Source organism: Rhinatrema bivittatum, chromosome 4 (assembly GCF_901001135.1).
Source record: "Rhinatrema bivittatum chromosome 4, aRhiBiv1.1, whole genome shotgun sequence".
In the NCBI taxonomy this organism is placed as follows: domain Eukaryota; kingdom Metazoa; phylum Chordata; class Amphibia; order Gymnophiona; family Rhinatrematidae; genus Rhinatrema; species Rhinatrema bivittatum.
Genome location: NC_042618.1, coordinates 278,007,054 through 278,032,566, shown reverse-complemented (window position 1 = coordinate 278,032,566; position 25,513 = coordinate 278,007,054). Strand labels below are relative to the sequence as shown.

The following is a 25,513-nucleotide window of genomic DNA, read 5'->3' as shown; positions in this document are numbered from 1 at the left end:
AATTATAGTTTACTTCAAACCTTGATTATATACCAAGATTTTGCAATTTGTATCCATTTTCAGTTAAAATACATAGCCTAGTATTCTGTAATTTATTTTAGCCACTTTGTGTCTCTTTGGGAAAAGGTGGGATAAAAATAATAGAATACTCCTCTAATAAAAGCTATAAAATAAAGATCAAATTCTATATGCATACTGGTATTAATATTCTTTACAACTAAGCCAAAGTTTAGATAAGATGTCTTGCTATACGCAGGTACAAACGTAAGTAAAAAAGCAGTAAATATCGCATGAGATATAAAAAGGGGTGTGTTTTTTGGTAATAGCCTATTTTTTACAATGTGCATTATCTTATTGCTTTGCATAGGTATTACCACAAAGTGTATTAACTTTTTGCACTTTGTGGTAATTCCTACATAATTGCACTTTCTTACCTCCAAGTGCTCATTTCACAGACTGAGACTGAGAATATCTACAAGGCCCTTGTAGCAGTTAGCTATTTATGCTACTATAGGAGGCCCACCTAGTAACTCGAAATGAGGTTTAGGTAGCAGTTAAGGGGATGGGGCCACTTTTACATGCAGAGTGAGACATACGAACAGAACAGTACAGTCTAGCAAGGTTGAGAGAACATTGTACAAATCTCATCGTTGTCCGAGTTTCCTCACTCCGAAGGATATCAAATTGTTAAGGGTGTGGACCCTTGCGCCAGAACGAGAGTTGGTGCCACCACTGACGGTCGGCCCCCAGTGGTCCTCATCACTGGAAGGTGGAGCTAGTGGAGGAGAGCCGGCTGGAGCTCCACCTATACCAGCCCTCGTTCCCCTCAGGTTGAGCCCTTGGAACTCTGGAACGCAGCAACAACGCACTCAGACGAGCAGGTCCTGTTGTCAAGGCGAGGAGCAGGAAGCTGAGGTGGCCTTAAGTAGTCAGGAGTCATGATGTCATCTTCGGGGGCCAGGCCGATGTTTCCCGCCGTGGCCCCTTTAAATACTAGCAAGCCCCGCGCGTGCACGCCTAGGGGAGTGCACATGAGGAGGAAGTCGGCGGCGTTCTGGGCCGTGTGGGAGAGATGCCGTCAGCCGATTCGACGCCGGGCTGTGCCGCGCTGAGAGGGGGAAGCCCTTAACCGTTACTAGCCGAGACAGGTAAGGAAAACCGATAGTGGGCTGCCGTGGCCAGGATTCCCAACAGTACCCCCCGCTCTACGCCCCCTCCCAGAAGGACCAGGCCTGCTGAGATGGGTCTGGTGGAGTTGTTGGAGAAGGGATTTGTCCAAGATGTTAGAGGCGGGTTCCCAGGTGTTCTCCTCTAGACCAAATCCCTCCTAAGAAATCAGCTATTCCCAATGCCTGCGGTTGCATCTCACATCCAGTATGTTCTTGACCTGGTAGACCTGGTCTTCTTCTGAGGAGATGTCCTGAGGTTCTGGTGGCTTGCGGTAGAACGGAGAGAGCACCAAAAGTTTCAACAAGGAAACGTAAAACGTATTGTGTATCTTCAAACTGGAGGCTAGGCGTAGGCAGTAGGAGACTGGGCCCAGGCGTTTGCTCACTGTAAAAGGATCAATATACTTAGCAGCCAGCCTCATGGAAGGCACCCGAAGACATATATGGCGAGGGCTCACCCATGCTTGATCCCCCGGTCTAAAGAGGGGTGCTGGGCGTCTGTGTTTGTCCGTACCTCTTTTGGCTGCATCCACGGCTCCACAGGGAGTGGAGTTGCTGAGCGGTGAGCTGGGCAGCCAGAGAAGGCACTATGAGTGGCAAGGGCAGCAGGGGCACTGGTTGCTTTCCAAAGACTAGCTGAAATGGGGAAGCTCCCATGGCGGAATGGGTGTGCAGATTGTGGGAGAATTCTGCGCAGGGGTAACAGGGCAGACCAATCATCTTGTCTGCTTCCAACGAAGGAATGGAGGAAGGCTTTTAGAGCTCAGCCTGGCCGTTCCCCTGAGGGTAAAAAGCTGATGTAAAGTCCAATTGTATCTCGAATGTTTTGCACAGGGAGCGCCAATACTTCGCCGTAAACTGGGACCCGCGGTCGGAAGCTATGTGTCGTGGAAGACCATGGAGGCGAAAAAGGTGTTGGGTGAATTGCTGAGCAAGTTCGGGTGTCGAGGGTAGCTTTGGAAAGGCGACAAAGTGCGCCATTTTTTAAAATCTATTGATGACCACCCAGATGACTTGGTTCCCACTGGATGGGGGCAGGTTCACCACGAAGTCCGTGGTGATGTGTGTCCTCGGTTCTTTGGGTCCTGGAAGTGGTTGCAAGAGGCCCCAGGGGTGACCTGGCAATGGCTTCTGCTGGGCGCAGGTCGGGCAGGAGCTGATGTATGCCCGGACATCTCGTTCCACCCGTGGCCACCAGTAGTAGCGGGATAAAAGCTCCAGCGTGTGGGCCCTGCCGGGAGTCATGGGCCCAGGACAGGACCTTCCGACGAAAACGAAGGGGAACGACTGTCTTTCACAGGGACAACGTATTGGTGGCAGTGGGGAGCACTTTGGCTGGGTCCAAGATGTACTGGGGTACAATGAGCGTGTTCTCCATCTCATGGAGCCTAGAGAGGGCGTCAGCTCTGGCATTCTTCGAAGCTGGTCGGTACCGCAGGAAGAAGTTGAAACAGCTGATGTGAGTGAAAGAACTGCTGTTTTCTGTTCTATAAGCTTCGTCACTGTGTCAGTGAACTTATCCTCAATATTATTATCTGGACAGCATGGCAGATTCACTAATTTATCATGAACATCGTCCCTTTCTGCACTGGAATGGAGCCATGCCAGGCATCTTGCTGCTATGGCATTAACCGAAGTTTTGGAAGAGACATCAAATCCTTCGTAAATAGACCATAGCAGGTGTCTTAAACCTTCCTCTAGGTTGTGGTACTGTACAGGCAACCTGTGTCCTGGGTTCCCTGTTGGAGATGTGGCTTCAGCGCTTGTAAATTCTCGAAAATATATTGTGCTATATAGAATTGCGTTCAGCAACCCAGATTGAAATGACTTTTTAGCAAAGTCATCCAGCGTTTTATTATCTCTGATTGGCGGTGTATTTGAATGAAGTCACGATTTACGAGCCTTCTGCACTGCAGACTCTACCACTACTGATTGATGTAAGAGCTGGACTATTGAATGGAAGGGGGAGTCCTTCATTCGATATTTCAGGTCTATTTTGCATGATGTTGGAGGAATGGATAGCGGGGTATCCCATGACTTCTCCATCAGCGCAGTCAATACTGAATGTTTTGGTAGCGCCACCGGTTCATTCGGAGCATCAAAAATCTTGAGTATGGCTAACATCTCTTGACATGGATTAGGGACCCTCCTTGTCTCCACATTAAGCATCTGACCCACCTTTTCTATAAACTGAGATTATGTAAGATCCTCTGGTGGAGAGAAAGGCTCAGGGGGAACCTCCGCCGGATCAGATGGATAGCCTGTCAATGAATTTGATGAAGAATCTGAGTGCGGAATATCTTCAACTGGCGAGGAAGGTGCTGTCGGTAGGTCTTTTGGTGCTGGACCAGTGAGTGCGGGGTCCTCTGGAACCACTGGTGATATGGGAGGAGAGTGCTGAGGTGGCTGACAAAATTGTTCTACAGATTGTAAGAATTGGCTCAAAATAGAGGTTATCTGGGACATTGCTTGGTTAGCCAGTCCTGAGGTAGACGGCGCAGGTGGTGGGTCTGCAATGGGTGGTAAAGCGGACCTGAGTATGTCTGCCTGCATACGTCTTTTGTATGGAGCCTTCTCCAGAGGTGGAATAATCGGTGGCACTGTTTGAGGACGGTCAGGGGCAAGGGTGCCCATGGAGGTTAGAGAAACACTGGATAGCACACCTGGTGATGATGAATCGGTGTCTGACAGATGGGGTGGAGAAATGTCTGGATCAGAGTCAATAACTAGAAGGGGTGATATCTCTCTTATGACCTATGTGGTGTTTTTTTGGGCTTGATTTGCGTCGGTCGCATCGGTGTGGCAATATCTGCACCGATGTGCGCCAACTGCGTCGGTGGTGCGATCGGGCGAGGCTGCGAAGCACCACTACCCTTGCGTCGATGAGTCGAGTAAGTCGATGATGCGCCGGCTGGACTTGGATTCGATGCACTGTTCTCCTTGAGTTGATGCTTCGCTTCTTAGATGGCGCGTCGATGCTTCAGATTCGAGCCGGCACGTTGCTCTTTGGAGCTCCGGTGTGTCGACTGCGTTGGTATAGCATGCGGCCGTGATGCTACCGATGCTTCCCCCGCGCCGTGCGCCAATTTGTGGCAGACCAGCATCTGCGTATGTTCTGACCAGGGGGGGGGGGGGTGTCGACCGAAGAAGCCCTTCTCAAAGAAGGAGATTATTTTCTCCTTTTTGGGCCTGGGGAGGATCTGATGGAAGCCTTCGAAGGGGCATAGGAGCCCGATGGTCTTGACTTTAACTCTTGAAGTTTGGCAGCCCGTTGACGCTGCACTCGTGGGGACATGTGTCTGCAGTCCGCACAATTTGCCTGGTCATGAAGTGGACCCAAGCATATATAGCAAGAAATGTGGCCATCGGTGGCTGACATTATCTTACCGCAGGCACAAAACTTGAATCCTGGACAAGGCATGTCACTGGATGTTGTCCTGCTAATGATTTTAAAGTTGTTTTTTTCTTCACAGAAACTGTTTTTCTCTCAGGAGAGAAGAGCTCTGCAGGCTAACTGTCGCGCAGAAAAAAACTAACTGAGGAGCCTCAGGCAAACCCGGGAAGATACAAGCCTCAGGCAAACCCGGGAAGATACAAGAGGGAGCACCTAGCTGAAAGACTTTACTAAACTTAGAGAGCTCCGCCACCTAGTGGCATGGAAGACATACCCAGACAGCATGGCTAATTCAGCTGCTTATCTAAATGAAAATGAGAAATGACAAGATCAACGTAGTCTTGACCTGGTCGCTGGGAAACTGTGCCGGTTGCAGAGAATAGCGCATAAAGCAGTGATTCAGGAACCCACGGCACTGTTTCGGGTCTCAGGAGTAGCGGGGAAGCACCGGGAGGTGGAGGGGCAGACGAAGCCGGTGCTGCCGCAGGTGAAGATAAAGGATACCCTAGGAAGGTAGTGGAGTCCAGTTGGTTGGCAAGACGTTCAACCGTGGCTGCAAGGACATCCAGGCACTGCTGATGCTGCTGCTGGAGCCGTTGAGCCAGAACAGGAATGGCCTGGAGGCCGGACAGGTTTGCCAAGTCCTTGGCCTTGGCAAACTTAAAGGTGTGGACCCTTGTGTCAGAACGAGAGATGATGCCACCACTGAGGGACGGCCCACAGTGGTCCTCGTTGCTGGAAGGCAGAGCTGATGGAGGAGAGATGGCTGGAGCTTCACCTATACCAGCCCTCGTTCCCCTCAGGTTGAGCCCTTGGGTGCCGGGGCCGGCAGGATTTAGGTGCAAGTCTCCTCGCGGAGTGGAGTCCAGAGAGAAGGTGAAGCGGTGTCAAGAATTCCGGGTTGAGGCAGGCTGAATTCAGGAGAGTCCGAAGGTAGTCCAGGAGTCAGGGCAGGCAGCGAACAAGCAGCACGATGAACCAGGCCAAGGGTCAGGACAGGCAGCAAACGAACAGAGACAAGAAGACAAGCCAAAGGTCAGGACGGGCAGCAGACAAGCGGATTCAAGAAGCCAAGCCGAGGTCAGGACCAGAAGAGCAATCCAAGGAGCAGGACTCAGGAACCGGAGCAAGTAGGGACACAGGGTCAGGAACAAGCTGGAACTCAGGATCGCAGCAACAACGCACTCAGACGAGCAGGACCTGTTGCCAAGGTGAGGAGCAGGAAGCTGAGCCGGCCTTAAGTAGTCAGGAGTTGTGACGTCATCTTTGGGGGCCGGGCCAATGTTTCCCGCCGCAGCCCTTTAAGTACGGCATGTCCCGCGCACGTGAGAAGGAAGTCGGCGGCCTCCTGGGCTGCGTGGGAGAGATGCCGTCGGCTGATTCGGCGCCAGGCCGTGTCGCGTTGAGATGGGGGAAGCCATTAATTGTTGCTGGCTAAGGCAGGTAAGGGGGACCGGTCGCCGGTTGCCGCAGCTGGGATTCCCAACACAAATCTTCACAAGACTGTACTGTTCTGTTTGTATTTCTCATTCTGCATGTAAAAGTGGCCCCTAATCCCTACACTACTACCTAAGCCTCACCTTGAGTTACTAGGTGGGCCTTCTATAGTAGCATAAATAGCTGCATGTTATGGTGCCACCCCCAGAGATGCTCTCTCTCTCCCTCTCCCCTTCCCTCTCTCCTCTCCTCTCTCCTCCCACATCTCAGGCCCTTCCCCCAGTCCCCTCCCACATCTCAGGCCCTTCCCCAGCTAAAAATGCCCAAAACACAATTTGCATTATGGGCATATTGCATGACATCGCACAGCTTAACGCTAATGAAAAAGGTGTAGTTATTTTTTACGTTAAAACTGTGCGATATCATGCTCTATGGCTTCGCACGTTGCAAAGCCAGCCCACTTTTACAAAATTCCTGCCCTTAACTTCGCCCCAATCCCTCCCCTTTTAAAAATTACCATTGCACCATGCATTACGGTGCTTTTCGCATGCAAAACGCCTTAACGCACGTGAAAACACCATAACGCGAGTTGATAAATGACCCTGTTAGATTGTAAGCTCTCTAGGGATAGGGAAATACCTACAGTACCTGAATGTAATCCACTTTGAAGTGCTGAAATAGTGCAAAAAGCGGAATATAAAAATCTAAATAAATAAATGAATAAATACAACAAAATATTGGAACTCACTACAGTCATAGTATCAGAGTATAATACCTTCTTCTCTGAGTCTTTGATCTTCTTCTTCTTTTTGTAGTCTCAATCGCTCAGCTTTGCTAAGTTTCCCTTTTTTCTTAGAAGCAGACGTGCCTTTTGATGACTTAAGAAAAATTAAAAATACATTATAAACTATTTAAGTTATTTTAACACATTTTATCTGCATAGTTTTGAATATGGCATTAGGGATTTTGGGGACAATATTCAAACGGGGCTTCCACTGTAAAACAAGTGTTTATCAGTGAGAGGGAGAGGAAAATTGGAACGCTACTGCCTCTGTCACTCCCCCTCAGTGTAGATAAAAATGTGTGTGATGTTTACAACTCACATACTTTTACCTGCATGGTAAAAGGGGCATCAAAATACACACAGATTTCAATTTGAAATCTCTATACCTACTTTTACACATACTATCACTGCATTCCTCCTGTGGTATTCCTCATTGAACTTCCCTTTGAAAATCCACCTAGTACACACAATGTAGGTACAAAAATACCTGCATACTTTGCAACTGAATAGCAGCAGGACTATCATAACATTAAAAATTCCTCAATTTTCAGAATTCTCCTTCGTTTCGTACATGTTTCTCTTTTTACCACTTTGTTTTATGTGGTAATTGATTGTTTTCTATTTGCAGTTTCATATGGAGACATTTAGACTTACCTGATAAACTTCCTTTCCTTTATTTCTGCTACACCAGTCCATAATGATTGGGTTTAGTCCCTCATCCAGTTGATAGAGGAACAGAACATTTTTTTATCCTGTGTGGTGCAGTAGAAAGCCAATATTCCCATGACAAAACAAATTTTAAAACTTATAACAAAATACCACCTATTATAATTTTTTTTTTATAGATTAAGGTCCTCTTTAAAATTATTTTAATAGACTTTTATACTCCTCCAAAAATTAATTTTTACGACTTTCTGTAAAAAAACATTTTGAGATTTCAAATCAATTTAAAATGTCATGTTAATATTTTTGATAAGAACTTTAATCATTGTCCTTTTAATAGGGTCAACAGGCACCGATACTGAAGTCTTCATGAACAAATTTAGCACCCATAGTGATAAAACCACTCTTTGAAGATGTGCATAGGGTCTAACGCCTATCATGTAACAGAGTTTCCTTTGACTCTGCCTTTTTAACATACTACTACTGATACCTGCATCCAAATTGAATTGTATGACTAAAACCTTTTACTAACCCCTTTTGTAAAGAAGCTAAAATTTCAGAAATATCTGCATGGCTAGCAGAGTTTGCTGAAGCTTTGCAAAATAATTCAAAAGCATACCAAACATGAATCTATGCTAAGGATGTGATCTTTTATTATTATATTTTAATATTTTGCTTATAACAGGGATGATAGTAAAGACGAAAACTCTTTAACTAAACAATCTCTCTAGAATCATGCTGTAAGAAAAATTGGAAATGGATCTTAAAATGATAATATGCCTTGGATTAGAAGATCTGACCTTCCTAGACATTTTAGAGGTTGCTCGAACCTCATTTCCAGTAGATGTGCATAAAAAGGCCACCTGAATCAAACTGGTGCCACTAGTACCCCCTTAGTCAGGGCCGGAGCTTTCCAATAGGCAAACTAGGTGGTTGCCTAGAGTGCCAGCCATTAGGGGGTGGCAGCCATATGTAGCCACAGCCGAAGCCCATCCTACTCATGGCCGAGAGGCGTAGAGCCTCGGCGGGCTGCAAGCAGCACCCATCCTTTTTGCGGCCAAGAAATACAAACATTTGGACCATGAGCAGCATCCATCCTGCTCGCAGCCGAGAGAAGCAGAGTTTTGGCAGGCCATGAGCAGCGCTTCTGTTTGTGTGTATGCATGAGTGAGAGGGATTGTGTGAGTACGAGAGAGCAATGTTCTTAGTGTGAGAGAGGGAAGGAGCCTGTGTAAGGGTGCATGTGTGAATGAAAAGGAACCTAAGTATGTGTAAGAAAGGGGGACTGTGAGTGAATGAGATTGGGGCCAGAGCCGGGGTCTGGACCGGGAGGGGGGGACAGGTACAAGGCAGAAGGTTCGCCTAGGGGGCCTAATACCCTTGCACCAGCCCTGCCCTTAGTTTTATTTATATTAAAATAGGTACCATCAAAGGGCTATGGAGGGAAACACATTCTTCAAGTTCCCCTTTCTCCAAGTGTGCAATAGTTTATCTATCCCCTCGATGCCTCATGCCTTGCTTCTGCAGAAAAAAAATGCATCATCTTTGTATCTTGCTAAATGGGATTAGGACTGATACACTTCCTAAAGGAGCTCTTGCTCACCTGTATAGAGAAGATTTTGGCTTTCGAAATCAACCTGAAAAGTCTAACCTCATTCAATATGAAGTGCAGGAAATGTTTTGAGATATTGGATTTCCTCCAACTGTAAGTTTATCTATATATTAAATGTAAATACCACCCACCAATACTAAACTATTGCAGTGTCTCCACTTTGCTTGATTATATGTGCATCTGCAGTAGCATTATCACAGAATCTCTTTGCTTTGCTCTTCAGATGCAGAAAAAGTGATATAACACTAAAACTCATTGCTCTACTCTCAATTCTGATAACTGAATGTAATGCTATTATGTGAGCTCATTGAACTTACACAAACTGATTGTAATTTTTGGTCAGTTGCAAGATGGTCCCCACAACCAGCCACACTCACCCCAAGATGCTGCTATCTTCCCTCGTGTCCAATGCCGCCCCAAGCACCATGCTTCCTGTTAGAAAGGCCCCACAGCAGGAACCAGGGCAAAGGCGCCTTCTGATTGTTGCGCTTGTGGACCCTTAGGCCAAGGTGGGAGTGACGCAGCCTGAAGGGAAGAGCCCTGCAGATCCCCTCTGTCAGCAGGCAGACCTGGAAGAGGCAGAGGCCCAACTGGAGCTTCACCTTTACCAGCCCACATTCTTAGTGTAGTAATGATGCTCTAATTAAATAGTTATCCAAGTACGGCAACCTTATCAATTCTTTTCTTAGGCATGCTGCTAAAAACCACAATTACTTTGATGAATTATCTTTTTTGTGCTCTGAACTGGAAATGTTTCCCAGTTATGCCTTTTGGAATTTCAAAGTGTATTATATTTAAAATCTGTAGGTATGTTGTTAAGTGGAATCATTTTTTGTAATATTCTTAAGGGCAGACATCTAGTGACTTCCACAAAAAGGGAACCTGAGAGATACAGTGGATAACCTTTATGTTCCTGCAGTTGATTTTTTACTTTGTGAAAAGTCATCTTAACCTTTGGATCTTAACAATTGAGAAGTATAATGAATACTTGGACTTCAACGTTTAAAATCACGGTATTAACCATGAACTTTATACAAGTAAAAATTGGCCTAGGACTAACTCTGGGTTTTGTTTTGGTTTGGTTTTTTTTTTTTTTAGTTTTTTTAAATTATATCTGTTCTTCAAAAATTAGCCTTCCTCTAAAAGGTAATTTTAAAAGTACTGGTTCAGACTAACAGGCAGTGTCACAGCCATAAAAGACTTCTAGCTCGTCCCCCAAAAAGCTATTAAAACTGAAGCAACCCATACAAGATTAGGCATGCAGTTACCATTTTTGGCTGGATTAGGTGCTCTCAGTTGAAAAGCTTCTTTATTTTGAAGCAGAAGTGCTTTTAAGACATAGCTTGAACAGAATTATTCTTGCCATGCTAAAAACAGATGGAGATAAATCATACTTATATAATTTACTTCCTTATACAATCCTTGAGATAAATGAATTATCCCTCTGGGAGAAAGCATCTAATGGTCACCATAGGACCCATTGTATTAAACCATTGCTAACTCACAATGGGCCTCATTTTCTAAAGTATCACAGGCCTGCGATACTTTAGAAGATGAGGGGCGGGGGGCCGAAACGGGGGGAGGGCCTGCGCTAGCCGGCAGCAATCGCACCGTCGCAGTGCGATCGCTGCCGGTTTCGCACCCAATAGCGCCACCATAGGAGATGTAGCAAGACCACCCTGTCAAGATAAAATTTAGTGTAAGGTGGATAAGTCATTAAGGCCTGGAGCTCGCCGACGCTCACATTGAGGTGACCACCACCAAAAATATGACTTTCCAAGTCAGGTACTTCAAGTCACAGGGGTGCAATAGCTCAAAAGAAGCCCATCTATATGAGCTCCCCACCCCAGGGTGGATGCATCCATGGTTAGGACAATTTGGGTAGGGAGACTTCGAAAAGAGATTTCCTATTCCAGATTTGAATTTACCCACCACCAGGACAATGAGTCCCAGAGAGATGGGGTGACTCGGATGCAACCCTGTAGGCTCTGACTGCCTGTCACCACTGCAACTTTAGGGTCCATTGGGCTCTGCGCATGTGTAAATATGCCAAGGGAGTGACATGAACGGTCACAGCCATATGGCCCAACAGCCTCAATATATGCCAAGCTGACACCTGCTGTTTCTGTTGAATCTCTGCTACAATGGTCATCAAGGTGACAGCCCTCTGGCGAGGCAGGAAGGCCTTAGCCGGAGCCATGTCTAGCTGAGTTCCTATGAATTCCAATTGAAGTGACAGGCTAAGATGGGACTTTGGGTAGTTGAGAACGAACCCTAGTGACTCCAACATCCAGATGGTCTAGCGCATGGACCTGGCGGCCCCTGCATGAAATTTGCTCTTGACCAGCCAATCATCCAGATAAGGGGAAGCATGCACTCCCTGTCTGTGGAGGTGCACTGCCTCCACGGCTAGGCATTTTGTGAAGACCTGTGGGGCTGACGATAGCCAGAATGGAAATACCTGGTACTGAAAGTGCTGTTTTCCCACCACAAATCAGAGAGACTTCTTGTGATCAGGGAAGATCTCAGTATGAGTATATGCATCTTTTAGATCGAGGGAGCATATCCAGTCCCCTTTTTTCAAAAAGGGGGATCAAGGTGCCCAGGCAAACTATCTTGAACTTATCTTTTTTAGAAACTTTTTCAAGGCCCTCAGGTCTAGGATGGGACGGAGTCCTCCTGTTCTCTTTGGAATCAGTAATAACCTGGAGTAGAATCCCTGCCCTCTTTGCCCTGGTGGTACAGGCTCAACCGCACTGGCCATTAAGAGGTAGGAGATCTCTGCTAGCAGCACTTCCTAATGTGCAACTGGCCCCCAAAACAGGCACGGAGGGCAATTTGGCGGGACATCCAATAGCTTCAAATGGTACCCTTGGTAGAATATAGGCAGAACCCGCTGATATGAAGTTATAGTGGGGCACTTTTTAGCAAACAACCGCACCCTACCCCCGACTGGAGGGTCCAACATCCCGGGTATGGGCGACTGGCCTATGCTCCCTACAACCCAGCAAAAACTCCATGCCTGGAGTTGACTGAGGAGCCAGCTGGGGCAGCCCCAGGAGCCCTGGGTATGGATGGGAGCGAGAGGGCAGAGGATAGTACTTTGGAGAAAGAAAGACTTCCTTGTCCCCTGTCTCGCAAGGCCTCCTAGAAGAGGAGGACGGGTCTGGAGTGCTGGTAGAGGGTTTCATGGTGGTCTCAAAGTTGGGCCAGTGTCCCTCACCCTATCTCTGAAGAGATTCTTCCCAGTACATGGCACTTTAGCGAGTCATTCCTATACCTCTAGTCAGAGATCCAAGGCCTGCAGCCATGCCATTCTGTGGGCGCCAATTCCCGCTACAGATACTCTCGATGCCATCTTGAAAACATCATAGGTCACTTGGACTTCATGTTTTCCACACTACAGGCCCTTAATGCACCAGTGACATGAGGGTTTCCTGCTGCTGTTGAGGCAGCTGCTTGGCCACCTCCTGCACCTGCTTCCAGATGTCCCGCAAGTACTGACTGGCTCATGTACAGCTGGTAGGCAGCAATGCAGGCAATAAGCATGGCACTTTGAAATACCTTCCTCCCAAGAACATTCATCGCTATATGGTCCTTCCCTGGGGCACTGAGAAATGAGTCCGAGAGCACATGGCCCTCTTGAGGGTGGACTTGACCACCACCGACTGGTGAGGCGGCTGATATTTATCAAATCGGGCAGCCTTCTGGATGAGGTAGATCCCACCTACCTTCTTATTAATGGGAGGCACTGTGAGGCGGTGTTCCAATATTCTCAGCAGCACTGGGACTGCTACGATCTCCTTAAGAGGCTCTATGAACTGGAGGATCTCAAGCATTTTGTGCCTGGTATCCTCCTCCGTTAATAATTGAAATAGATGGCTTCCATCATCATCCTAACAAAACCTGTGAAGATCAAGTCCTCAGGTGGAGACTTCTTTCGCTCATCTTGAGGAGAAGAGTCTGATGGGACACCCTCAGAGGAGGATGCCAAAGCATCATTCCCCCAGGGGTAATAGGGTTCTTCATTCACACTGTAAACAACAGGGGGGGATCTCTAAGTGCTTGACCTTCGACCAGAGGTGCAGACACCAGTAAAAATGGGTGGGGAGGGGGGGGGGGCGGCAGGCCTTGGCATCTCTGCCGGCCTCGGTGGAGTTTCCTCCTCGGAGGAAATGGCAACAACCACTGTATTGGTAGGGGGAGGCCTCGGTGCCCCGGCGGGCACAGATGCTGTCCAGGAACAGACACCAGCTGGGTCATTAACGCACCAATCAGCACATTGAGGTTCTCCAGAAGTGGTACGAGAACGGGTGGCACTGGGTCCAGTGCCTTCGGTCCAACAGGACAGAAGCCCTGCAGCACCCAATCCACCACTAGCTGGACTCGGCACTCCAGCTCCTCTTCAAACATTGCCGATACCAACCCCCTTCTGGGAGGAAGGAGAGGTGGCCAGATCCTCTTCGGACCCTCGAGGTGGATCGAAGACTGGCATCAGGACTGGTGGAGACTGTCGCAGACCCCCAGCACAGATGGACGACTGGCACTCCTTGCTGCCGTGTCACTTTTGGGGCATCGTGGCATGAGCTGATGCATACCTGTGCATGGCACCATACATCAATGGGGACCAGTGCTGATGCTTCTTCCGCTTCCCTTGATTCTGAAGATAACCTGGATTAAATAACTAAATGATGAAATTAGTGGAACAGTTTTGCATAAGAGAAGGAATGTGTATTTGTTTTTTAACAGGCTTTGCATGAGAGACGCAAGCAGTTTGTGTGGAGCCAGCTCAAGGCCTAGCGTACCAAGATAACGGTACTTTTACATCATTAGTTTAGGTAAAAGGTTTAGTCCAAATAAGGAAGTCATCCCAAAACAAAAAACAGACGCTGTTAGCAAAATCTGTATTTAAGAATGTAATGTGTAACTTGAAAACTGAGAAGGCTTTAATGCGTCACTGTTAAGACGCTACAAGTCACTCCCAGGAAACGCTGTATCTTTCCTGTATTCTTCTTCTGGCTTTCCTTTGCTTAGTATAATAAAGAGTATTATTGAGAAATATAAAAACTGTGAGTGTTTTCTATAACAAACCAGCCTGAGCAGCGAAACCTCTGAGTGTCATAAGCCTCAGTTAGTAAATTGGGAACTTCTTGCGAGGGTAAGAAAGGTAACAACTAGTAAAGTCCCTGCCCTGCTGGTAAGGCAGGTAATAACTAAATAGTCCCCGAGACAGCCGCCCTCGGGACTATAAACAATTCTCGGCCCGGTCATTCCCTGGTGCCTGTTGCTTCCGTCGTCTCAGACAGCTTCATCTGACATGCCTCACCTCTATTTCAGCCTTCGCCACTAGCCTTGGGAGAATGGCGTCCGTAGCGTCTCCTTGCCGCACCCTCCAGCGTCCCCGGAGAGGCTTTGGCGCGGCATCCCGCCATGTTGTCCTGAGGCCTCCTAGGGCGTGCACACGCCTCACATCTTGTGGCAGTGTTGGCACGAACCTCAGGAGCGTCCCCCTCGAGTGACGTCACTGCTTCTGACTACAAAAGGTTGCCCATTTGCTGACTCTCGCTGAGTTAGCAACAGATTGGATTTGTTCCGGTCTGAAGCTGCTCTGCCGCTTCTGCTGCTGCTGGAAGCTATCTACACCCTCCGGGGTCCTACTAACTTGGGTAACCGCTGCTCGGTGGCCCTTTGCTTATTTCCAGGTGTCTATCCAGAATCCAGGTACTCGCTCCTCGAGGGCCTGTGTGTCTATCCTGGTGCCTGCTACCTATTCTTCAACCTAATGGAACACTACCTATCAGCTACAGATAGTGAGTACTACTTCCCAATCTGTTCATCTACAGCTCCTCGTTGTCTATCTGCATCGGGCCCTACACCACCATTGTGGAATGGGTCTCCTCTGCCGAGGATCACAGACTGTTGCCACCTATCCTCTCTCTACTGCTTATTGGGAACTCTATCTATTCAGCTACAAGAGAGTGTGTATTAACATCTGCCAGTCTGTCTCTCCTACAGCACCTCACTGGATATCTGCATTGGGGTCTCATACCACCATTGTGGGCCGGGTCTCCTCCGCCAAGGATCATAGACTGTTGCTATCTAATCCACTCTCTACTGCCACCTTTGGTGAACCATACAAGCTGCATAATAAAGATATATTCTCTGTGTTTGTGCATCTGAGTTTAGCCTGGTACTACAGTTCCCTACGGGGCTCCTCCCTGTGGGAAACACTATCACTGTTGCCCCTGAAAATCCACCAAACACCTCGATATCATAACTGTGCCAAGGCCAATGACGAGGAATCCAAAGTCTTCGGCCTGGAGAAGATTGATGGTGGTTCGTCTCCAGTGTCCCTATCCACCGACAGCATCGACGGAACCAGACATGCCGATGTTGATGGCTTGGTGTCCATCAATGCAGCTCTTTTGTCCTTTGATGCTGATGCCACCAATGTCGATGGCTCAGACTTCTTCAATCTAAAGAGATGCTCCATCTTGTCACGTCAAAGCAGACGTCCTCTTCAGAGTCATCTGGGTGCATAATCACTAACCCCATATGTCATGCGATAACCCCAGGCAGAGGACATATATCTCATGCGGATAAGTGATTGACATGGTCCTCGGGCACCAGGTGCATCGCCAAAAACCGGACATGGCCATGGCGGATGAAACTAAAGGGACATGAACCGAAAATGATGGGGGTGGAGTGGCGATGGCCAGTGGGCACCGATGCACTGCTGCCATGGGGCATCAACCGCGAGAGTTAACCTACCAGAATCGCGAAACCCTGACTAGAAGCATTGTGGAAAGGTACTGAGATAGACCTGGCGACGGAAAAAAATGCAAAAAACACAAGAAGGAAAAGTTTTCCACAAGGCCAAAAAAACATCCAAAGTGAGCTCACTCACACCATGAGGTTTACAGCTCGGCAGAAAGAGAGAGACTGGAGAGGGACCCCACATGGACGCATGGTATAGAGCAGGGGTCGGGAACCCATGGCTCGCGAGCCAGATATGGCTCTTTTGAGGGCTGCATCTAGCTCGCAGACACGTGTCGCCATACTTCGCGGTTCCCCGCTGACCCAGCTGCTCCCCGGTCCTCCGCCGCCCGGGCTTAAAATGCTGTCAGCCCGGGCGGAACGCGGCAGGACAGCTGGAGTCAGCGGCACCGGCGTGCTCTCTTCTCCTCCCCCCCCCCCCCCCCCCGCGGCCCGGAAGAGGAAGTGGAGAGCATCGGGTGCCTGCGCGGGAAGAAGAGACCACACTAGCGTGGTCTCTTCTTCCGCGCAGGCACCCGATGCTCACCACTTCCTCTTCCGGGCCGCGGGGGGGAGGAGAAGAGAGCACGCCGACTGGAGTCATCCGGGTGCCTGCGCGGGAGTCATCGGGTGTCAGCCGGGTGCCAGCGCTGGAGTCATCGGGTGCCTGCGCGGGTCTTCCCGCGCAGGCACCCGATGCTCTCCACTTCCTCTTCCGGGCCGCGGGAAGAAGAGAGCACGCCGGTGCTCTCTTCTTCCCGCGGCCCGGAAGAGGAAGTGGAGAGCATCGGGTGCCTGCGCGGGAAGAAGACTGCAGCGCGGCTCGGAGGAAAATGAAAATCTTCAACCGCGGGCCGATGGGACTCCGCCTTCGCCTCCGCGAGGGCTGAAAATGAAGGAGGTTAGCGTTGGGAGGTGGCTGCTGCTGCCGCGAGTTCCCGGGGGGGGAAGGGGGAGAGAGAGAGTGAATGAGCGAGCAAGCATGTGTGTTTGAGATCCTGTGTGTGTGAGTGAGAGATTGCATGTATGTGATTGATTGAGAGCCTGTATATGTGACAGAGAGTATGTCTGTGATTGAGATCCTGCCTGTGAGAGAGAGAGCATGAATGTAAGTTTACCATTGGGACCTGTATGTGTAAGTTGTAATTGAAAACCTGTTTGTTGAAAGAGTATGTGTGTATGATTGAGATCCTTTGTGTGTGAGAGAGATCATGTGTATGTATGATTAAGAGCCTGTGTGTATAAGTAAGAGAGAGATCATGTGTGTCTGTGTCTGATTGACAGCTGGTTTAGGTGATGGAGCATGTGAGTATGTGATTGAGAGCCTGTGTTTAAATGAGAGAGAGAGACCATGTGTGTCTGTGTGATTGAGAGCTGATTTAGGTGAGGGAGCATGTGAGTATGTGATTGAGAGCCTGTGTTTAAATGAGAGAGAGAGACCATGTGTGTCTGTGTGTGATTGAGAGCTGATTTAGGTGAGGGAGCATGTGAGTATGTGATTGAGAGCCTGTGTGTAAATGAGAGAAAGAGAGGACATGTTTGTAAGCATGTGAATGAGAGTCTGTGTGTGAGAGAAAAAGACAGCATGTATTTATGTGATTGAAAGCCTGTGTGTGTGTAAGCGTGAAAAGATAGACAGCATGTGTGTAAATGTGTAATTAAGAGCCTATATAAGTGAGAGAGAAAAAACATGTGTATATGTGAGTGACTGAGAGCATGTGTGTATAGGTGTGTCATTGAGAGCCAGTGTGAGAGAGAGCGCTGGTATGTGACTGAGAGAGGAGAAAGTTCCAAGCAAACCACCCCACCTCCTGCTAATTCAGAACAATCTCAGGACACCTGGATATCAAACGTTCCCAGGTATGCAGAGCAAAAAAATTTTTGTATCCTTATTATTTTTCATTACTGGATCTTTGTGTCTGCTATTTTGAAATATTTTGTTGGTATCTGGAAATGTTTTATATGAGTTTTTAATTATTGGATATTCCACTCATCAGCTGTTTCGAAATATGTTCTTTTTTGTTAGTACAGTTTTACTGCTGATGATTTTATATTTCTTGATTTGTTTTATAAGGATGTGTGATGTTTTTTTTTCCTTTGTTACACTGCATACAGAGACTCTGGCTTGTTGCAGTTTCCAATTCAGTTTTTGTCTGCATGCTTCTTGTTATGCGTTTTGGTCTCTTTATTCTATGTTAGGTGAGGGACAGCACGTGATTCAGGTGAGGTTTTCTGCTGGCGTGTAGTTTCTGTGTAGGACTCTATAGCAGCCTGACTTGGTCCGTTTTCCTAATAGGAGATGTATTGGTGTCTTAAGGCCTGGTGTAATATTTTCAGAGACTTATTGTACTTTAAAAGTGTGATCTTACATAAAATGCACACATTACTTGTATTTAGTTTTAAACATATTGTATGGCTCTCATGGAATTACATTTTAAAATATGTGGCGTTTATGGCTCTCTCAGCCAAAAAGGTTCCTGACCCCTGGTATAGAGCATGATGGGCATGCTCAGTATGCCTAGTCAAAGGTCTAGAAACTTTGAGAGAAGTTTTCTGCAACAGGGCGCCATCTGATGATTCACCCATGTGTGAGGACTACCATCCTGCTTGTCCTCGAAGAAAAAACAACTAATCCTTCATCCTGTGTACAAAGCACAGAAAGCTAATTAAGGAATCTGAAAACTTCTTTGAACAAACACTAATGAAAAGAATGCTAGCTTATAAAACTAATCCTATTTTACATAAAGTTCTGGTTTCAAAAACAGACAGGATGTGAATCTTGCTTATATGTGGCTGTGCAGCGCTGTTCATGAGCTGTTTTCAAAAAGGCCTCTGTTCTACAAACAGTGAATGAAATTGTTGATTCTAACACATGGTAAATATATATCTGTTCTTTTAATTACTTTAGAGCTTGTTCAAGGCCATAAATACCTTATCTTTTTTACATTTAATGCAGTGCAGGTTATTCTGTCTACCGTGGCTAATCTATTGCTGCCATAGGAAGCATAACTTTGATAAAGTACTGGCCTATGGAGGGCTTAAAATGGCCCTCTGAACTCTAAGATAAAGGCTAAAATTATTTTAAGCACCTTGAAACTCACTGGTTGAATGCCCTTTAACCTTACCTTTTGGCACTCAAGGGAGCCATTTGTTCCTCTTACCAGTGAGAAATGAAAACCAGTGAAGATTTAAAAGTTTTAGAGGATCCTCTTCCTCTTTTCCTTAATATAATATATGCAATATATTGGCTCAACTTAAAAACCCTTTGATGGGAGTAGGAGTATGACCAAATCCTCTCTCGCTACTTTGTAAAAATTACAGGTGCATGGCTCAAAACAAAATTCATGCTTTAGATGTATGCTCTTAAGTTGCTTAACTATGAATTATTTGATAGGAAAGATAGCATAATCAAATTCTGGCTCACTACTCTGTAAAAATTATAGGTGCATGGCCCAATCAAACTGAATGTCTCAGATAAAATTGTCAGACCAATAAGATATATAATACTACTGCTCAATCATGCTCTTTCATCAACTTGAGATACAATACTGGCTTTAACTGTCACTGCACCACATGTATATAGTAATGATGTCACAGGATTAAAAAAAAAGAATGTTCTCCGTCTCCTTCAACTGGATGAGGGACTAAATCCAATTGTTCTGGACTGGTTTAGCAGAAAAGCAAAGGAACTCTAAATTAGCACAAGCTCTAGCCTGGCTCTTCCCTGAAGCTAAGAGACTAAGGGCCTTATTCAGTAAAGATATTTATTATACACAGAATGAGGACAACTCTTTTGTACAAAAGACCTTAAAGAAGGCTAGCTGAGAGGAAGCTAGACAAAGTAATTCCAACCCCAAAAGAAAAAGACACGAAATGGGATTAAATAAATTCAAACTATTTTCCTAGAGTTAAAAAAATTTCACTTTTCCTTAGTGCTCTGACCAAACCTATTTACAACACTGAGGTCAGGGCAACCCAAGGTTTTAAAATATTTTTTAAAGTTGCATGGTCCCCAATATCCATTTAGAGTTGAATTTTAAAAGCAGGATGCACGTCAAAATTTGGAGATGGGCGTGAAGTTAGCACATGTGTATGTCCACCCAATTTTATAAGCCGCCCACTGCTCGCACAAGTACCGATGCGTGAATATCTCTAATTGGGAAAAAAAAGGGGGCAGAATGTGAACAGGGTCAAGAGATATGCATATAAGTAGCTACGCGCCTGGGCATGTGCCCAGGTATATTTCAGCACAAAGTTACTTCTTAATAAAATTATTCCCAGGCATCTATGCAGAGTTTGAGGGGTCTGGGTTAACTGGGGAGAGTGAAAGTTAAAGAATCAGGGGGGTTTGGAGGACCTAGCTCTAGACTGCGAAAACTGGTGGATGAGCCTCATCTGGGCATCCCAAAACCAACTTACACAGCTGTGCGTGCACAAATGTTAAGATTACTTACCTGGTAATCTCCTTTTCCTTAGTGTATGCAGATGGACTCAAAACAAATGGGTATAATGTGCTCGTGCTAGCAGTTGGAGACGGATCTGACGTCAGCACGGGTACATATACCCCCACAGGAAGTGAAGCAATTCAGTAATCTTCCTTGCAAAGCTGTTATAGCTATATGTGTACTGACCGATTGATTAATCAACAGGATTACCCTGACCAATTGATGGTAGCTGGAGACCGCCAGTGTTCTCAACCGGAAGGCGTCGACACCCGGCAGGGTGGAAGCCCTATTATAAGCAAAACATGGCTTACCGTGAGTCAGCGAATCCCCATGTATACCGGCAGCCGGGCGGGATGCTGAGTCCATCTGCATACACTAAGGAAAAGAAGATTACCAGGTAAATAATCTTAACATTTCCTAGCGTGTAGCAGATGGACTCAAAACAAATGGGATGTACAAAAGCTACTCCCGGACTGGGCGGGAGGCTGCCCGAGGACCGTATAGGATTGCCCTCGCAAATGCTGTGTCCTCCCTGGCCTGAACGTCCAGACGGTAGAATCTGGAGAAGGTATGGAGGGAGGACCACGTCGCCGCTTTACATATCTCTGCAGGCGACAGCAGCTTAGCTTCTGCCCAAGAGGCTGATTGTGCTCTGGTAGAATGAGCCTTGACCTGTAGAGGTGGTGGTTTTCCTGCCTCTACGTAGGCTGCCTTCATAACTTCTTTAATCCAGTGGGCGATGGTCGGCCGTGAGGCCGCTTCCCCTTGCTTCTTCCCGCTGTGCAGGACGAATAGGTGGTCCGTCTTTCGTACTGCTTCTGACATTTCCAGGTATCTGGACAGCAGTCTGCCGATGTCGAGATGACGTAGTATTCGACCTTCTTCCGATTTCTTCAAACCTTCCGTGGTAGGCAAGGATATGGTTTGGTTGAGGTGAAAGTGGGAGACCACTTTGGGTAAAAAGGAAGGAACTGTACGAAGATGAATAGCCTCTGGAGAGATTCTAAGAAATGGATCACGACAGGATAGTGCTTGTAGCTCTGAGATGCGGCGTGCTGAACATACAGCCAGCAAGAACACCATCTTCAAGGTTAACAAATGGAGAGACAGGCTTTGAAGGGGCCGGAAGGCTGATCCCGCTAGAAATTCCAATACTAGGTTAAGGTTCCACAATGGCACTGGCCACTTCAGTGGCGGGCGAATGTGTTTAACTCCTTTCAGGAAGCGTGAAACGTCTGGGTGCTGGGCAATGGATTTGCCGTCACGTCTGGGACCGTAGCAAGACAGCGCTGCTACCTGTACCTTGATGGAGCTGAGGGACAGACCCTTCTGAAGTCCATCTTGTAGGAAGTCCAAGATGAGAGGAATCTTAGCGGCTTGTGAATTGGTGCCGTGAGAATCGCACCAGGCTTCAAAAACTCTCCAGATCCTGATATATGTTAGTGATGTGGAGAACTTGCGTGCTCGGAGGAGTGTATCTATCACCGGCTCTGAGTATCCTCTTTTCTTCAGTCTAGCCCTTTCAATGGCCAGACCGTAAGAGAGAATTGAGCTGGATCCTCGTGGAGAATGGGGCCTTGCCATAGCAGGTCCCGGTATGGAGGCAGAGGAAGAGGATTCCCTGCCAGTAGTCTTCTCATGTCTGCGTACCAGGGTCTTCTTGGCCAGTCCGGGGCCACTAGAACTAGACCTCTGTGTCGCTGAATCCTGTGAACAATGGCGCCCAACAGGGGCCATGGAGGAAATGCATATAGTAGGATCCCCTGAGGCCACGGCTGTACTAGGGCATCGATCCCCTGAGCTCGAGGATCCCGCCTGCGGCTGAAATATCTGGGAACTTGAGCATTGGACCTGTCTGCTAATAGGTCCATGGCTGGCGTCCCCCAGTGATCCACAATTATCTGAAAGGCTGTGGGTGACAGCTGCCATTCTCCCGGGTTTAGGCTTTCTCTGCTGAGGAAGTCTGCTGCAATGTTGTCCTTCCCGGCGATGTGTACGGCGGAGATATCCTGAAGATTGGCCTCTGCCCAAATCATCAGGGGAGTTATTTCCAGGGACACTTGTTGGCTTCTGGTTCCGCCCTGTCGGTTGATGTATGCCACCGTGGTGGCGTTGTCTGACATCACTCTGACCGCTCTGTTGCGAAGCCGGTGGGCAAATTGCAGGCACGCTAGCCTGACTGCCCGTGCCTCTAGACGGTTGATATTCCACCTTGACTCTTCTCTGGTCCACCATCCTTGGGCGGTGAGCTCCTCGCAGTGTGGTCCCCATCCGTTCAGGCTGGCATCTGTGGTGAGCAGAATCCAGGTTGGGGAGGACATTCTTGACCCCCGGCTCATGTGGCCGGGCAGTAACCACCAGCATAGTTGATTCCATACTCTGGCTGGTAGAGGCAGGTGTATGGTGTAGTCCTGTGATCGTGGACTCCATCGAGAGAGAAGGGCGCGTTGCAATGGTCTCATATGAGCCCGCGCCCATGGCACCACCTCCAGTGTGGATGCCATGAGGCCGAGGACTTCTAGATAATCCTGAGCTGTGGGCCTGCTGGCGCTCCGCAGGACCTGCAGATGATTCCGGAGTTTTGACTGTCTCTTGGAGGTCAAGCTGACCTTGTCTTCTTGGGTGTCAAATTGGCCCCCTAGGTATTCCAGCAACTGGGATGGCTGTAGGGAACTCTTCCTTATGTTGACTACCCATCCTAGGCTTTCCAGAAGAGCTATAACTCTGTTGGTTGCCCGGTGACTCTCCTCCTCTGACTTTGCCCTGATCAATCGTCCAGGTAGGGATGGACAAGGATTCCGTCCTTCCTGAGCGCCACTGCCACTACTACTATTACCTTGGTAAAGATCCGCGGCGCGGTGGCTAACCCGAAGGGTAAAGCCCGGAACTGGAAGTGCTGATTTAGGACTTTGAAGCGTAAATAGCGCTGGTGATCCCGATGGATTGGGATATGTAGGTAGGCTTCTGACAGATCTAGGGAGGTGAGAAACTCCCCTGGCTGTACTGAATTCTTGACAGACCGTAGAGTTTCCATGCGAAAACTGGGGACCCGTAGGTGTCGATTGACTGACTTGAGGTCCAGGACGGGCCTGAAGGTGCCCTCTTTCTTGGGTACTATGAAATAAATGGAATAATGCCCAGAAGGTACCTCTTCCGCAGGTACTGGGATTATGGCTTTTAGGGCCAGGAGCCTCTGTAAGGTCACTTCTAGTGCCACTGTCTTGAGTGGCGAACAAGGAGATTCCACAAACTTGTTCGGCGGAAGCCGAAAGAAGTCCAGGTAATATCCTTCCCGGATGATGGCGAGGACCCACTGGTCCGACGTGATCTCGACCCACCTGCAGTAGAAGAGGGTTAGCCTGCCCCATGGCTGCTACCCTCGGATGGGTCGGCTGATTGTCATTGTGGGTTACGGCCGGGGCCAGAACCCGGGCCGGTTCTCTTCTTGGTGTGCTTAGCCCGAAAGGGCTGATTCCTGGCCTGAGAACGAGGTGCTTGATAGCGAGACCTGTAAGGGTTGAAGCGCTGCGAGTTTCTACCTCTGGATGGTCTGGAAACAAGACGCTGGCTCCTCCTTGACCTGTCTTCTGGTAGACAGGGTAACAGAGAGGCCCCCCATTTAGTAGCCCAATTCTCAAGGTCGCTGCCGAACAGTAGGGAACCCTTAAAGGGCATTCTTGTGAGTCGAGTTTTGGAGGACGAGTCGGCCGCCCAATTGCGTAGTCAAAGCTGTCTTCTGGCTGCCACTGAGGAGGACATTCCCTTGGCCCGACCCCCTTTGAATGAGGCCTCCAGTGCCTTCCAATCCAGCTCAATTAGCTGCTGTGCTGCTTGTAGGAGGGGAAAGTGGTGAGCCGACTGGCGCAGGCCCTTTAGCAGAGGGTTCTGTACAGGGACCCCTGGGGGGTCCTGGCCCGGAATGGCCAGCTCCGATAGGCATTGTGAGACCAGGCCCGGCAGATCTTCTTTCCGAAAGAAGCGTCTCATGGTCCGATATGGTTCTATCTCCGAGGGAAGTTCATTCTCCTCGGGGGTCTCCTCACTTACCTGTGAATAATCCAAATCCCCATGATTGGGGCTGTCGGGAGGGGAGTGGCTGCGCCTAGGTCTCGAGGGTCCAGGGGCCGGATCAACCGGGACGGAAAGACCTATCCGAGGAGCAGACTGCATCTGGACAAAGGCGTGAATCCCCTTAAATAATTCCACCCAGGAAAGCGAAGCCAGATCTGGCCGCAGGGGTACCAGGTCCCTCAGATTCCCTGGCTGCTCGCCGTGGCCTGCTAAGTCCGGAGTGTTCTCTAAGGAACCGCTGGGCTGGGACCGGTCTTGTCCTGGAACTGCCATGGCTTCCTCACATTGGGCACATAGGGAGTCTGCTTCCTCGCTCTGTGTGGCTCTAAGATTGCATGCTGAGCAGAGGCTTAGAGCGTTCATGCCTGATTCTGGGGGCGCCAGCTCTGCGGACGCAGAAGCTGTCTTATGCTCCATTTGTCTACGATGTGCGCCTAACACGGGCGCGTAACAGCATGCGCCTAGAACGGGCGTCTTATCAACGTGCACCTATGAACGGGCATCTTATAGAAACGTGCGTCTATAGCAGGCGTCTTATAACAGTGCGCCTAAGAACGGGCGTCTTATAAATGTGCACCTATAAACGGGGCGTCTTATAAATGTGCGCCTATAGCGGGCGTCTTATAAACGTGGCGCACATTTATAAGACGGGCGTCTTATAAACGTGCGCCTACAGCAGGCGTCTTATAACAGTGCGCCTAAGAATGGGCGTCTTATAAATGTGCGCCTATAGCGGGTGTCTTAGCATATGTGCGCTTATCCTAGTAGCGTGCGCTAACAACATGCGCCTATCGCGTGCGCTAACAACGTGCGCCTATCGCGTGCGCTAACAACGTGTAGCAAGCCAAAAGCGCTGAATTAGAAAGAGAAGTAGGCAGGCAACAATGGCGACCTCCAGGCGGGCGGCCACGTAGGCAGGGCCCAGTTAGTCCACATTTCCTCGGAGACCAAGTAAAGATGTACGCCTTACCTTGTCTTCGGCGCATCCCGGCTGCGACCCGGGCGGTCTCCGGCTGCGGGGGGATAGGGAAATACCTTCACCGCCGCGCTTTAAGGAAGTGCACCCGCTGCCTCTAGGTCGCGCCCGAACCTCTCGGGGGGCCAAGTCCACGCCGGGACCGGGCTGCCTCTAGGCCGCGCCCGAAACTCGTTCTCGCTCAGGGGCCAAGCCGCACCCGAGCC

The 25,513-nt window shown here is 48.4% G+C and overlaps 1 protein-coding gene across 1 annotated transcript in view; it reads right to left on the bottom strand.

Annotated features, from left to right (window-relative positions):
* Window positions 1-25,513, bottom strand: part of CASC1 (cancer susceptibility 1) — a 1,039,813-nt gene that overhangs the window by 859,505 nt on the left and 154,795 nt on the right. The window contains exon 2 of the mRNA XM_029600147.1: window positions 6,776-6,878. Coding sequence (XP_029456007.1) covers window positions 6,776-6,878 — 103 coding nt within the window. The remainder of the gene's footprint in view (window positions 1-6,775; window positions 6,879-25,513) is intronic.